Source organism: Periplaneta americana, chromosome 12 (assembly GCF_040183065.1).
Source record: "Periplaneta americana isolate PAMFEO1 chromosome 12, P.americana_PAMFEO1_priV1, whole genome shotgun sequence".
NCBI lineage: Eukaryota > Metazoa > Arthropoda > Insecta > Blattodea > Blattidae > Periplaneta > Periplaneta americana.
The window spans coordinates 79,007,591-79,024,578 of NC_091128.1; the positions used below are offsets into that span (position 1 = coordinate 79,007,591).

The 16,988-nt window shown below is 36.4% G+C and overlaps 1 protein-coding gene across 3 annotated transcripts in view; it reads left to right on the top strand.

Moving 5' to 3' along the window:
* LOC138710592 (very long chain fatty acid elongase 7-like) overlaps positions 1-16,988 on the top strand; it is an 86,231-nt gene that overhangs the window by 38,662 nt on the left and 30,581 nt on the right. Inside the window, exons 4-5 of one of the 3 annotated variants that reach the window (XM_069841587.1) lie at positions 3,320-3,435; positions 6,662-6,852. The exons of 1 other annotated variant lie outside the window; for it this stretch is intronic. In XM_069841587.1, the coding sequence (XP_069697688.1) occupies positions 6,688-6,852 (165 nt within the window). In that variant the 5' untranslated portion in view covers positions 3,320-3,435; positions 6,662-6,687. The remainder of the gene's footprint in view (positions 1-3,319; positions 3,436-6,661; positions 6,853-16,988) is intronic. One more of the 3 variants, XM_069841586.1, reaches the window with a different exon arrangement.

A 16,988-nucleotide genomic window follows, 5' to 3' on the forward strand; every position in this document is an offset into this window, starting at 1 on the left:
GAAAATTTCCGGACAGTATATCACGTGACTCCGATATGCTAGCGCGATAATTTTGATGCCAAACGAAAGATCTCATCTAGATTTGTCGATTTAAGTCAGACGTATTGACGTAAGACCCACGGCCGAGTCTCCAACACAGCCACACCCCAATTTTTTTACTCATGATTACATTCATATCCTGAAAGATGGAGTGCTGTTAGGAAGGAAAATTGTCCCATGATCACATTCTTATCCTGAAAGATGGAGTGCTGTTCGGGAGGCAAATTGTCCCAGGATTACATTCTTATCCTGAAAGCTGGAGTGTTGTCCGGGAGGCAAATTGTCCCATGATTAATTTCCTATCCTGAAAGATGGCGTGCTGTCCGGAAGGCAAATTGTCCCATGATTACATTCTTATCCTGAAAGATGGAGTGTTATCCGGGAGGCAAATTGTCCCATGATTACATTCCTATTTTGAAAGATGGAGTGCTGTCCTGGAGGCAAATTGTCCCATGATTACATTCTTATCCTGAAAGATGGAGTACTGTCCGGGAGGCAAATTGTCCCATGATTACATTCTTATCCTGAAACATGGAGTGTTGTCCGGGCGGCAAATTGTCCCATGATTACATTCTTATCCTGAAAGATGGAGTGCTGTCCGGGAGGCAAATTGTCCCAGGATTACATTCTTATCCTGAAAGATGGAGTGTTGTCCGGGAGGCAAATTGTCCCATGATTAATTTCCTATCCTGAAAGATGGCGTGCTGTCCGGAAGGCAAATTGTCCCATGATTACATTCTTATCCTGAAAGATTGAGTGCTATCCGGGAGGCAAATTGTCCCATGATTACATTCCTATTTTGAAAGATGGAGTGCTGTCCCGGAGGAAAATTGTCCCATGATTATATTCCTATCCTGAAAGATGGAGTGCTGTTAGGAAGGCAAATTGTCCCATGATTACATTCTTATCCTGAAAGATGGAGTGCTATCCGGGAGGCAAATTGTCCCATGATTACATTCCTATTCTGAAAGGTGGAGTGCTATCCGGGAGGCAAATTGTCCCATGATTACATTCCTATTCTGAAAGATGGAGTGCTATCCGGGAGGCAAATTGTCCCATGATTACATTCCTATCCTGAAAGATGGAGTGCTGTTAGGAAGGCAAATTGTCCCATGATTACATTCTTATCCTGAAAGATGGAGTACTGTCCGAGAGGCAAATTGTCCCATGATTACATTCTTATCCTGAAAGATGGAGTGCTGTCCGGGAGGCAAATTGTCCCAGGATTACATTCTTGTCCTAAAACATGGAGTGTTGTCCGGGAGGCAAATTGTCCCACGATTACATTCCTATCCTGAAAGATGGAGTGCTATCCAGGAGGCAAATTGTCCCATGGTTACATTCTTATCCTGAAAGATGGAGTGCTGTCGGGCAGGCAAATTGTCCCATGATTACTTTTTATCCCGAAAGATGGAGTGCTGTCCGGGAGGCAAATTGTCCCATGATTACATTCTTATCCTGAAAAATGGAGTGCTGTCCGGGAGGCAAATTGTGGATACACAAATTATTGCTGTGAGATATATGTAAAAATGAATAATTAAAGGCGATATGAAGGGTTCAGAGCCATAGAGGGCCAAAAGCCATTTATTAAAAATGGAGAAAGCAATGGTTAAAGTTAAGTGAATACTATAGTTTAATGAAGATTAACATATAAGTTAGTTTTAATGTATTATATGTTTCCATTGAATTATGGTAATAACTTAATTGTAACCCTTGTTTTCTACGTCTTCAGTAAATGGCGCTTGGCCCACTATGGTTCTGAACCCTTCATGTAGTAGATAGATTTGTTTATATGGGGTTTCTTTTACGTCGGACTACAAGGTAAAGGTTATGACTAACACCGTACATCAATCTAAATTGTTATGGGACTATAAAGAAAATTATGTATATTGTGTGCAATTCAGAAAAAATTTAATTGTTTGGGTGCACAGCAAGTACGTAATTCCATTTATATGTTTTGAATAATAGTTAAAGAAAACTGATTATAAACGGTAATACCGATGGAAATATAGGCTATTAATTTTAATAAAACTGATCATTTTGACATAATTAACTGTTTTCAATAGTGGAAGATTGTTTAGTTGCACAAGATAAAGGTTTCCTATTACACAATGATTACGCATAATTATTCATTTGACACAGTTACATAAAACTGCTATATCTTTAGGTATAACGAATAACTGTAATACATTTTTATTTTCCATTTTGTATCATGACGATTTCTAGGTTGAGTATTTAAATTGAAAAATGTCTGAGCGGGAAGAAACAATTTTATGACAAATTTATTTATACATCTTGATCACACAACTTTTAACATTGTATCACTTCGGAAAACATATTAGTGTCTTTCACGTGTTAAATTTTATATTAACTTGTTAATATGTTTCGGCCTGCTATTGGCCATCTTCAGAACTGGTTGTTGCTGGTCTTGGAGCCTTTTGTTTTGTTTTCTGTGGGGGTGTGTTTGTGTAGTGTAATGTGGAGTCAAAGAGTGTGTGTGTTCTGAAATTGAGTTGTGTGTTGAGAATTTCATTTGGATGTGTTGTTGTGTCGGTATATTTCATATTGTTCTAGTTTCTGGCTCTTTGCTTGGATGTGTAGAATTTCCATGTCTGTGTTGATGTCTCTGTATGTGTGGTTAGCATTTGCGATGTGTTCTGCATATGTGGAAGTGTTTTGTAATTTTGTTATGGCTGTAATGTGTTGTTTGTAACGTATTTGAAATGATCTGCCTAGCTGTCCTATGTAGAAGTTGTTGCAGGTGTTACATTTGAGTTTGTAAACGCCTGTGTGGTTGTATTTGTTTGTTTGTGTTGTTTGTGTGTTGAGATGTTTTTGTGGAGTATTATTTGTTCTGTATGCGATGTTGTAATTCAGTTTCTTGAGTGAGATGGAAGATGTTCTGAAGATGGCCAGTAGCAGGCCGAAACATATTAACAAGGTAATATAAAATTTAACACGTGAAAGACACTAATACGTTTTCCGAAATTTATTTACATTATTTATGTATATTTGTTTCTGCTATTTCACCCCTTTCTCTCTTTAATTATCTCTCTCCCTCTTACCCTTCGCCCTCTTCCTATCCTCATAAGTCTCTCTGCTGCCTACCTCTCTCTCTCTTCTTCCTCTCTGTTGCTCTCCCTCTCTCTGTCATTCTCTTCTCAGTAACCCCATCCCATTCTCCCTGCTTTTTTTCACTGTCTCCCGGTCTTAACTGTTCTTTCTTTCTCTCGGAGTGTCGCTCTGAGCCTCTTGTCATAACTCTTAATCCTGTCATTAGGTTGACACTCGGCAGGACTCCCGCAATGTGATGTCGACACGATACTGGGCTTTCACTCAAGACAAAAAAGGACACAATTTTGAGGGCCACTAAAATTCCTTAAATTTTGTTATAATGTAAGTCTATTGTAAAAATGCTTTTTCATCATAATCATCAACAACCACTGCCAACTCATGTCTGTTACATTAGCAGAATATCCATGTTTCATTGTCAGTCTAGTATCCCAAAGCTTGTTTAGTTATTATTCATTCTAATGCGATTTCTTTATTATTGGTCTTTATGTTTATTGTGGTATTGTCCCATAATGAGTGTAGTGTGTTCAATATATCGGACTCTACTTTCAAATAATAGATGACATTCCATACTTATTTCGATTCCCTTCATCATAGTCTATCTCTTAACTCACAAATGTATTTGTCTCATTATTTCGATCTACATTCCAATATTTATTTCCGGGTAGTTATGGTACTGCAATGATCTTTCTTTTTGAAGTCCATACACTTTCCACGCCATTATTTGTTCTGAAATTCGTGGCGGTTCTGCTTACTGTACATACATACTAACATAGCATAACATAACATAAAATAACATAACAATTATAAAACATAACATAAAACAAAGACACATGATATGACATGGGATGGCTGGAACGACACGGCACGGCACAACACCTCACAACACAACATAAAACATGACATGACTTGGCATGATATAATTTATAACATTAACTACATTATGTATGCATATATACACAATCTGCAAGCAGAGGTTGTAATTGCATATCTATTTACTTTGTTTCTCGTAATAGGAATAATAATGAGCCAAGTGTTATTCAGCTCATATTTGACCATTAAGGTGTAAAAGGACAGCTGTGTGACTTCAATGGCTTAAATTACGTTAATGAAGGACGTAAAATAAGCTGAATATATCAGATTATCAACAGTAATACCATGTGTAGTTTTCTGATAATTTCATTGAACTTAACGAATGCTTCCTACCATGATAATTTATTTTATGACTAGGCAAGTGTGTTTCTAAACGAAATAAAATTATTACAGAAAATTATCACCATGAGTGGTATTCGGCGAAGTAATTTTCTAGCGAAAAATTAATTTTATTGCACAAGTGCATTTAATTATTTTCCTGTGAAAGCAGAGGTTATAGATGCGTAACTAAGCCTTCTGAAATATGAAACTCATTCATAAACTTTTGATAAAATAAAGACCTTGCCCTCCTTGCAATAAAAAGTGAACATCTGAGGTTAATATGTTATACCTCGTGGGTGTCAACACGCCTATTGAACCAGGAGATATTGCATGTCAAGCATGCTCTGCTAAGATAAATAACTTTCCATATAAAATAGAAAAAACGACCTTAAATATACGATAGCTTATGTCTTTAGTTAGAAAATTATTATAAATATAGATATAGCGCTTTAGTTTCAACTGGCATTTATTTATTTGTATTTGAAAATTATACATACATTATGCATATTATTGCGAACTCATGTTAATAGTAATTAATAGCATTCTTCCATACTGACCTCGAGTAATTGATGTAAGCGTTTGGTTACTAGCATTTCCTTTTAAACTTTTCACAATATAGGAATGAAATAATTAAGCTCATTTGAAGAAAGAACTATCACTTATTAGTTTTGAGAAGCATAAAACTGTCAATGTAGTTCGATTGCCAATGGTAAACTAAGCATGAATAAGCTTAGTGACTGACTTAAAATTGTTAGCTTGGAATTTTATTATTATATATTTTGCTAATATATAAACTTACAGATAGAATATAATAAGAATTCCAAGAAAACGATGAAAGAATATTATTTTTTTCGTGAGAGGAATAGAACTATGGTTTAACCGTACTATTAATGTTTATTAAAATAACTACCAGGATGATAAGAAGAAATAGTAAGCATTTTAGTAGTAGTAGTATGAACTATTCTAAATAAAAAATGATCATTTGAACGTGTGTCCAATTTTCAGTGGGTGTGGAGATACAGCTATTTGAATGTTACGCATAGCAAGCCTTTAAAATGTTGTGAAGAAACGACAAATGATTGCATACTGTTGACATGTACAAAGGAATAATACGTATCACTCTTCTGAAATCGACTGAGGACAGTAGGTCTACTGTTCATAATGGATGTAAAGAAACAGCTGTTTGTGGGCAGTTTGTGCAGATCCAATGCGCACGCAAGTTTGAAAACAATTACACTCAGCACTCTGAATAACATGTGACTGCAGTTGTGTTCTTACACTGTTGCTTTCATTGGTCACCAAGGTCCCCTGACCTCATCCATGTCGATTTTGTCTGTGAATGTGGATGAAAGGCGAATTGTACAAAAAGAAAGTAAACACAAATGACGAATTTATCGTTCGCATTGCACTGGACAACAAATTTAAACTTTGTTTCTGTCCTTTAGGTGATACTATGCAATTTTAAGTAAATGAGAGATGCTGAGTTCATTTCTGAAAACCAAAATTTTCTAACACATACCATTATTATGGTACACAAACTTAACTTATTTACACAAATTTGTTACACTAGCACATAAAGCAACCTTTGTTTGGCCAAAATTCACTAATTAAAATGTCTTTTTTTGATCTTTTACGTTTGTAAAGAGCTTCAGCAATCTTTCTAATGAGTGACCAGCAGTATTCAGCCAGCATACTTGCATTCCATCTTCCACTGAAGCGGTTTTCGAAGGTAGATATTTTTTGATGAAACCTCTCCCCGTGTTCATCGCTAACAGCACCAAGGTTTTTTTTGGAAAGAAGTCCAGGTGGCTGTCAAGAAAGTGTACTTTCAGTGGCATGTTGCATCCCATAAGGTGAAAGTAGTGCAACATTTCACTAACATTAAATAACTTTTTATTTTGTAGAAACAGTACGTGCTGGACAAAAACTAACTGCAGATTCGCTTTGCGACCACAAAATACATCGAATACACATATTTTTATAAAAAGGACAAATTTCATGTTGTAAAGTGTTATGAATTGTGCTGTCCTCATAAAAGTACGAGAGGACATTTGAGAAGAGCAACACTTACTATTGTCAACAGAGCGGAAAAGCACTGAAGCTGGTGGTGAAATTTTTAATCATTAAGTAATTGGTCTTTTCTTCTTGTCACTTGTATAATGCTTGTTATATATACATAACATTCGAACGGCTGTATCGCCACACCCAATGAAAACTGGAAAAGTATTTATATGAACTCTTTATTCAGAACAGTTGATACTACCACCCCTTAAAGTATTTACTCTTCCTCTTGAATCACCTTGTAGTTAGTTGAGACATGGATTTTATTTGCTATCTCCATGGTATTTTGTTTCAGACCATAGAACTGACGACTGGTTCCTGATGGGCTCTCCGTGGAAAGTGATCACTATCGTAATCTTATATCTGTACTTCGTCGAACATCTAGGTCCTCGGTTAATGAAAAAAAGACCTCCCTTCAATGTAGAACCTATAATCAAAGTGTACAATTTAGCACAAATTTTTATTTGTGCCCACATCATATATCGAGTAAGTTAATTTTACTAATATATGTGAATTTTTAATGACAGGTATTTTGACTTTTGTACCATGCCGATTGTAGATTATAAGTGCTAAATTTTGGAAGGAATAACTGCATAAGCGCCAATGACCATATTGTAAAAGAGCCAGTGAACGTGTTACATATACTTAAAAGTACCATACACGTGATGTAAATTCGTGCAACATAGGTGCCAAAATAAGCTAATTATATTCACAAACTGAGCAGTATGATAAATACGACATAAAATAAAACGAGTGTACTTACACAAACTCTATAGTTCCCAGAAAATTTTTGACATACCCTACATAGATGCATCATCTGCTAACATCAATTTACTCATTGGATAAAACTTGTAAATTAGTTTGACTTTTTAACATAATTATTTTACTACCATTATCAACAAACAGAAATTGATCGTGTTTATTAGTCAGAACCTGTATATTTTTCAAATGTGATGCAGCTTCTTCCAAATTTTTGGGAGAACAGAAAGTAATAAGGCAAACTCGGCTAATTTCACAGTACGTCTAATTTCACAGTATCTCATATATTAATTGCGGAGTTGTTCGTGCTCGTTTGAGCTCACAAAAATTACGGATAAATGTCAGAACCTATCGGGATTGTTTCATGCAGGAAGATCCTATTACAGCGCATTCTGGCGAAAGTTATACAACTATTTGCTTTAGTAGGTGTATGTTTGCTGAGATAGCATGAGTGAATTTGCAGTGTTGTGTTTCTGCACATTATATCGTCGAGATATTTGGAACTGTAAGTATCACACTGTGATTAATAAATTCTCCACATTCTCATGATTAATTTGAACCTTTGCTTGTTGTTTTACCTAATATAGTTTGTTCGTAATATGCTTTTGCCGGTACTCAATTTCTTACCTAGTTTCCACTAGTTACCGGCAGAGCAGTTTGAGTGGCACGCAGATTCTAACTTCCTTTAATAAGTGTTATGGGCCAAATATGCGTCAGCCTGAAAATCTGTCCTACCACAGAAGAGCAGCTTCAAATCGCTCGAATTTGAACAATTTTTATGATGTGCTAGGAAGTGTGTATGAAAAGGCAGAACGGAGTAACAAGCCTAATCTCATTTGGGATTTAGGTGAAGCAGGGTTTTCATTGGTTACCAAACCCAATAAAAATTGCGTCATCAAAAGGAGCAAAGTTTATCCACCTTCAAACAATGCCAGAGGAAGGATAAACAACAACTGTCTTGCTAGCGGTGAATGCGTTAGGGCAGAACATTCCTCCTTTGTTCATATTCAACGGTGTTCGGGTAACCGAAAACTTGAGAAAAATGCATCTCCCTTAAGTCAGGTGGCCGTTTCCAAGAATGACTGGATAAGTTCAGAAATATTCCTGGATTTCTTGAAACATTTCGTCAACTACATTCCTCCAACTCGGTCAGTGTTGTTGTTTATAGACTCGCATTCAAGCTATGTCTCTCCAGAGACTCTGCAGTTTCGTAAAGAAAATGAAATTATTTTTGTAACGTTGCCATCCATTGCACTTACATTTTGCAACCATTGGATGCATCGTTGTTCGGACCCCTGAAAATAAGTTGGAAAAGGAATGTAAGACACTTCATGTTTTCTTTTTCTATCTTTGGCATAATGTTTAATGCAGATATGTGTTAGATAAATTTATTAATTTACAATTAATATGCAAGCCTTCTCCCGTTATTAGTGTTAATAATTGAAGCCTAGGTGTTCTACATTCATTACCTCGTGTGTTAATGTATGTTCAGTTCATATGTGTAAACATGTACTGATGTTTAGATTACATTAAAACATAGTTTTGAACTAAAATGAGTATTCTTGAAAATTGCAGAAATGTTACTGCGAAATTGCCCGAGCAGTACTGCGAAGTTACACGAGTTCCTGAAAGACACATATCTCATGTTTTAGATAGAGCTATTTTTATACCAACCAATAAAATTATGTCTAGTTATTAACTAATTAAAAGCAGAATAAATATGGGAAATGCCTGTTATTATTCGGTTGAGAAGTTTTTGTCATCCAGTCTGCTGTCAAAAATCTGAAAGTTAGAATTTATAAAACAGTTATATTACCGGTTGTTCTTTATGGTTGTGAAATTTGGACTCTCACTTTGAAGAGGAACATAGGTTAAGGGTGTTTGAGTATAAGGTGCTTAGGAAATTATTTGGAGCTAAGAGGGATGAAGTTACAGGAGAATGGAGAAAGTTACACAACACAGAACTGCACGCATTGTATTCTTCACCTGACATAATTAGGAACATTAAATCTAGACGTTTGCGATGGGCAGGGCATGTAGCACGTATGGGCGAATCCAGGAATGTATATAGAGTGTTAGTTGGGAGACCGGAGGGAAAAAGACCTTTGGGGAGGCTGAGACGTAGATGGGAGGATAATATTAAAATGGATTTGAGGGAGGTGGGATATAATGATAGAGAATGGATTAATCTTGCACAGGATAGGGACCAATGGCGGGCTTATATGAGGGCGGCAATGAACCTCCGGGTTCCTTAAAAGCCAGTAAATAAGTAAGTAATTAACTGCCGCATGATGGAAGTTTTCTTAAGCATTTTGGGTATAACTATAGGCAGAAAACCTTAAAACTGCAAAATTAGCCGAGTTTGCCTTATCCTTCGTTTCCTGCACATAGTCATTCTAATATTCAAAATGGCTATACAATTCAAGCAACTCCTGTTGTATTATCTTACTGGTTTTCTCATTTAACTGATTTCTGCTTTACGCTTACAACTATTTAGTAAAACATGGTTATCTAGTGCCTGAACATTCAATGCTTCATGTGTATGATTTCCAGACTTGCTTAACATATCTATGATTTTGTCTTTAGTTACAGTTCTACTTGAACAAACTTTATAAATACCCCACAATGGTAATTCACCATCACCAATTATACGTGTTTGTTGATAATAATTGTAATATTTTGCACTATGCATGGCACAACCTTGTAGCGTTGTTGCTCAATCTTTTTAGCGGTGTTATCATTTATTGCTATTTTCATGCTTGCCTTGGCGCTTTAGTTATGTTGTCATTGGTGCTAATGGTAGCCTTTAGAAATAATAGTTGGCGCAAGCATAATCCATCGCGCCGAACTTTATCCCTTCGTCGCTTTCTTTTGTGGAGCCAACGGTATATGGTATGTCTATCATTATTAACTGTTTTCATAGTCTATGTGCTTTTAACTATTTTCATAGTCTATGTGTTGATGAATTGATAGTACTGTTGTTTATACCATGAATTTGAATGCTCATTGACTTCGTGTCAACTTGCAAAATGCTCTTGATGTAATAATATACAGTAATAGTCCGCTAAATGGACGATGGAGAAAAATACCAGTTTGGTATTTTTTAGGAAAATACTGAGTTTATCCACAGTGGAAAGGAAGCAAAAAGGTATATTAAACCATCAAACAATTCATAAAAATATTATATCGTCGAGAAAAGGTTGAGTCTTGATGCTACATGTAAACAACGTCACGAAAATAATTATACACAATTTTTCCGAATTGATTGTTCCGAATTACTATTTTTCTCGATAGCCAACTTCCGAACATACTATTTTCGAACACTATTAATTCAGAGTAGTGTTCACAACATGATGAGACATAAATAAATGAAGAGTGGTGACGTGTATTTTAATTCCAACAAATTAGTAACAGTTATATAATCACATAAATAATGCAGTGAAGCTGTGGCCAATGGCACGAAGTTACCCCAGGGCCCTATTTCACGAAAGTACAAATTACAAATTACAAGGAAGGAAAATTACAAATTTACAAATTTTTGTGTTTCACAAAGATACTCTTGTAAATATGTAAGTGAATTAGAAAATAATAGGTTCCAGGTCATGATACTACAAATTCAATTGTCATTTGTTTACAATTTTACAAATGACATGTTACAAATTTACAAATTTTGTAACAAATTCTTATCCTACTCTTGATTTAGGTAAATAGCTAAATTGGAGGTTATATCGTATTAGTTTAGATCCTAAAATTGTCTGAAGTGTATTTGGAAAATAAGAAAGCATGTATTCTTCTTCTGGTGATGAATAACTTGAGATTTATTAATATAATCGCCGTAGAAAAATATTTCGAGAAATAATTAATGTTAAATTTGAAGCTTCGGCGCAGTTTAATCAGAGATTCCAGATGCGTCGTGAGAAACTTGAAGAATATAAATAAGTCAAAGTAAAAAGATAGGCTACATATTTAGGCATATAAAATAAATCATTATGCATGATACAATGAATTTTATGTAAACTGAAGCTATTATATACATCACTCATGGCCTACATTTATAAATCACTGTTACAATATTACAGGAATATTTTCGAATGTTTTGTGAAACACATTTTACTGTAATTTGTAGCTATAGTAACTACTTCCTGTAAATTTGTACTTTCGTAATTTGTACTTTCGTGAAATAGGCTCCAGGCGACAATTTTCTTCCTTGTTTTGGTGATACTGGAGAACAATAATTCTAATTCCTTTTTGTGACATTATCCATTTCTGTATAGGTAATGGCTTCACTTGTCCTATCCTCAATTCCCACAGAAAACTTTCTCTCTCTCACCTTATTATTTCTGAAGTTCACTCCAAGCTGTATAAAAGTTAGTGTGATATTTTCTGAAAACCTAAAGAATGGATTATGAACCCCTTCCTTAAGCCCAGTTCCCAAGGTGCTTGTTTCCTTGCTGGCCAGCAAGCTTGGTGCTCTGATTGGTACGCTGATGGCTCCCGTGTTTGCTACTATTCTGGTTACTGTTCACACGCAGCTGGTTCTTCTCACAGTTCAAATTGGAAATAGTCTGCTGTTTCATCTGTTGCCAACACTCATGATCAAAAAGAAACTAAACCGTGAGTGGAAAACAACTAAAGTCCTACATTAACAATAGTAAATGTCGTAATAAGGTATTTAAACAAAAAGTGTAAAACACCTGAAGTCCGATATTTAATTGCTGTTTCTTCGAAACTAAGGAATATAGAGAAAAACAGATTTAGTAGGAAAACGACGAACATAGCGACATGGTTTCAGCGGTGATACTATATCATCATCTTTGGTTCCAGCCTGAAAGCCAACACGAAAAATAGCAAGCAACGTAATCTCGAAATCCAGCACGCTAGCCGCCAAAGCAGCCACCAGAGCGCATTATTTCCAGCGAGCAAGCAGCCATCAGCGCTGCCATCTTGGAATCCTCACACAAACAAGCACTGTGGGAACCGAGCTTTAGATTGTTGGCACAATGTTCGTTACGGAGAGTACCGATTCCAGATAGCAATTGGACAGTCATCTTCTGCACCGTGCTCTTCGGCCTGTGAAGTAATTTTTGTAGTAGGTTATTTTACGACGCTTTATCAACATCTTAGATTATTTAGAGTCTGAATGAGATGAATGTGATAATGTCGGTGAAATGAGTCCGGGGTCCAACATCGAAAGTTACCCAGCATTTGATGATATTAGTTTGAGGGAAAACCGCGGAAAAAACTTCAACCCGGTAATTTTTCCCGACCGCAAATCGAACCTGGGCCACCTGGTTTCGCGGTCAGACGCGCTAACCGTTACTCCACAGGTGTGGACTGAAGTAATTTATTTCAAAGTACTCCAATAGGCCTATATCTTCAAGTTCTTCGCAAGAATTTTCTTGCAGTTCTTCGAAACAGCTCGATACGTCTTCGACGGAAAGAAATGCGAACGCTATTATGCGTTTCTACCTTTAGCTGACGGTTTTCAAAGCGGCTATATTACTCCTGTAAGACATCTGTTTGTATTATTCAGTACACACTTTGGTCAAATGGAAGAAACAAAAGAGAGAGGTGTCAGGCAACACCGCAGACACATTATTTATCATGTCCTTCTATAAATCGAGCATTGCTGTAGCTGGTAACGTTATGAATCACGAAATTTCCAGCTGCAGATAAAACAGTTTGAAGTAAGACAATGTGTAAGAATATTCTTCTTTATGGAAATCTGGCTTTCAGGTAGAAGGTCCCTGTGAAGCAAACTTGAATAATTTCAAGGGAAAAATTGTTCCTCGACCGGGTATCGATCTCGGGACCCTTCGCTTAGCGCACGAATGCTCTACCAACTGAGCTACCCCAGGAACTATACACGACACCGTTACAATTCTTCCCTTTATATCCACACAACTCAAATGGGCTGGCAAGGCGCCAGAACCCAACTTTGAGTGCACACAATTCTGTGTGACTTAAATTGTGGCTTTCTGTTAACGTACCTACAGTAATATTCTTCTTTGTTAGCTAACCAATAGTATGGTAATTTGGACGTGTTCATAATCATATTCATCATAGTTCTCTCCAGATCTTGCTGACACACCTAGCATTAAATACAGAAAAACTCAAAGAACGAATGGCACAAAATTATAATTTATTGTAGATATGGAATCCGATATAAACAACAACGGCCTAAGCCAACGCACCATAACAGAAATACATACTCAGATCAGAAATATTTTAACACTTACTTACTTACAAATGGGTTTTAAGGAACCCGAAGATTCATTGCCGCCCTCACGTAAGCCCGCCAGCGGTCCCTAACCTGTGCAAGATTAATCCAGTCTCTATCATCATACCCCACCTCCCTCAAATCCATTTTAATATTATCCTCCCATCTGCGTCTCAGCCTCCCTAAAGGTCTTTTTCCCTCCGGTATCCCAACTAACACTCTATATGCATTTCTGGATTCGCCCATACGTGCTACATGCCCTGACCATCTCAAACGTCTGGATTTAATGTTCCTAATTATGTCAGGTGAAGAATACAATGCGTGCAATTGTGTGTTGTGTAACTTTCTCCATTCTCTTTTAACACTTACTATGGTAAACAAATGCATAAATAATTTGGACTAATCTTAAAAGTTCCCTCAGCAAACCACGTACTTCTTCGAAAAAGAATTTCCAAGTTTTCTTCAGTGGCGAGAATAATGACATAGATTTCTGGATTGAAATCTTTGTTGTATCATACAATAGGAATCTTTTTCCCTTGAATGTTTTTGTATACCGATGGGTATTTCATGAAAATCCTGTTAAGATCTTGGATTAAGAGGTTGATTATGTCTTCTCTGTCTTCTGATAGTCTTTTTTAAACTTTCTCTTTCCAGCAAAAATGGAAAAACACCAGAAGGAACACTTTGTAATTCAGTTCTCAATATTTGGGATGGCTGAAGCTCTGGATGTTCTTGAGCAGCTAGCTTAATATTTTGTTTAACTCTCAGCTTCCGCCTCTTCTCTGTTTGGAGCATGTGAATGCAGTGATTCATCGTCACCTTTGATAACTGTAAAATTCTGTATGGTTCCAACTGTGGCAGCACGTGCAGAGCATTCCTTTGCAAGCACCTTCCTACACTCCTAATAAATTTTAGCATCTCGACCAGATTTATATTTATAATATTACGTACCCTTTCAATAGTAATTTCATCCCTCTTCTTCCTGATCCCAGTATTACAGGCTCCCTCTGCATGTTGATTGCGGTGAATTTTGAAATAGAGGTACCAAAGATACTAATGATAACCACAGCAACAATAATAATATTATAATGCATAAAATTATTATTAATTAATGTTAATATTGTTGTAGCTCAGAACAACCACACACAGGTTTCCTCATTAGTAAATTTGTCCAATTCAGAAAAAAGGTAATTTTGATTAATATCTATTCGGAAACAAACTTTTGGAAAAACGCACTCTGAAATATTGTTATTCGAAAAGTAGCCGTGCGGAATAATAGACCTACATTCGGAAAAATGGTTTCAGGATTTTGAATGCTTAGATGCAATACACAGAACAATATGTGCAACTATTACCTGTGCACATTACTTCAACCTACACATCATTTTAAAGTTAAAATCTTCCGGAACAGGCCTACCATTCCAATGCACTTATAAGTGCACTGTATCAACGTGAATTATGTGTGTTCCGTATTTTCCATTTTAATGGAATATTTTTTTTATTAGGTTATTTTACGACGCTGTATCAACATCTCAGGTTATGTAGCGTCTGAATGAGATGAAGGTGATAATGACGGTGAAATGAGTCCGGGGTCCAGCACCGAAAGTTACCCAGCATTTGCTCGTATTGGGTTGAGGGAAAACCCCGGAAAAAACCTCAACCAGGTAACTTGCCCCGACCGGGATTCGAACCCGGGCCACCTGGTTTCGCGGCCAGACGCGCTGACTGTTACTCCACAGGTGTGGACTTAATGGAATAAATAAGTATTTTACTACGTAGTGTTTAGTGTTAGTTGGGAGGCCGGAGGGAAAAAGACCTTTAGGGAGGCCGAGACGTAGATGGGAAGATAATATTAAAATGGATTTGAGGGAGGTGGGATATGATGATAGAGAATGAATTAATCTTGCTCAGGATAGGGACCAATGGCGGGCTTATGTGAAGACGGCAATGAATCTCCGGGTTCCTTAAAGCCAGTAAGTATGTAAGTAAGTAAGTAAGTAAGTAAGTAAGTAAGTAAGTAAGTAAGTAAGTAAGTAAGTAAATAAGTAATTAAGTAAGCAAGTAAGTGAATGAGTGAGTGTGTAAGTAAGTAAGTAAGTAAGTCTTTATTCATCACATATATTATTGCACTATTTTTTGTACAGAGTGTTCGCCAATAAACAGGTTTCGCTGAGGTAAATCCCGTCTGACTTTTACTGTTATACATCGAACGAGACTGCCGAGTATACATTTCCCCTGGATCGAGCGTGGGAAGATTTTGTGTCGCGTATTATTTATAGATATCACAGGCTGAAGGAACGTCAAGTTTAGATCATTAACATACAGCTGACTTCCATTCAGGGCAGTTCTGTTTAGTTCGTAGCAATGCAGTACACATTAAAACAGTGAAGAAGAAATCGTAAAAGGAAACTGCCGTAATATATTTGTACGACAATATCGTGGTCTTCAACAAACATCTGATTCAAGAGCCCAGAATTTAGTGTTTAAAAAGTGAGAGAAAGCTGCTCATTTTCAAACAAAAAGAGAAAGTCAATAAATCGCGTTCTGGCTGAAGAATTCTTGTACGTAGGTTACAGGCTAGAAATCCACGAAATCGTTAACCCTTAAGCAGTCGCGCGGGGTGTTGTCAACTCCCCAGTCACGTACATGGAGCTGTTAACTACATAGAGTAAGCCTGTACTTCCGAAACTTTCAATATCTTTCTTAGAATTGGTAAGACAAAAATAACCGTATACATGTTTGATATCGGAATTCGCATACTCGAGATAATAACGATTGAAGTGATGTGGGGTGACGTCAACACCCCGACCTCCTATTGTAAATAGTGACAGTGACTCAACTGACCATACTTGTGTAACAAATAAGAACAATCGATGTTAAGTAATGACTGTGCGCACAGAAAAATCTAGGAAGTGGTCTGGAAAGGAAGATAAAAATAAATTATGATTAAGAGTGAACAGACGTTCAAATATTACATGTGAACTAATACTGAATTATTATCATTAATGTACAGTAGTCTAATTATAACAATGTGATAGATACGTATTTCATATAGTTGTATAAATAAAAAGAACGATATTTTAATTGTTCACTAAAAAAAATAGCCCATAAAAACTCATTATATTTCGAGTGTCAGCAACATCCGCACGACTCTTATTGTTATAAAGTTAGGCGCGATTGCTTAAGCGTTAAGACAATTATTTAAACAGACAAGTGTATCCAGAACATCAGCTTGTTAAGCGATGAAATTGTTAAACTGAACCTTGTAAGAGAACAGTTTTTCATTAATTGAATGAAACGGATTATTTGCCTATTGTCCAATTCTATCGACAGAGATTAAGTTCAGCGAGTGTCCAGGTATCCTTTCAAACGATCATTAGTGAGAACCGTCTAGAGTTACAGAACTTATTATAAAATAGACGATTAAATTAGATTTCGTTGCTACTCCTCCAAATCCGCAATGTGTTTCTAAAAAGATTTTGCAGGAGAAAGAAGAAAACCATTGTCACTTTTAATTCCCTTGATTTTCAAAGCTACTACACGAGAAGTTATGAAATGATACCAAAAGTAACTTTGAAAAAAAAAGAATTAAAAGTGACAATGCTTTTTTCTTTCTCCTGTAAAAAACACACAAACAGCGGAT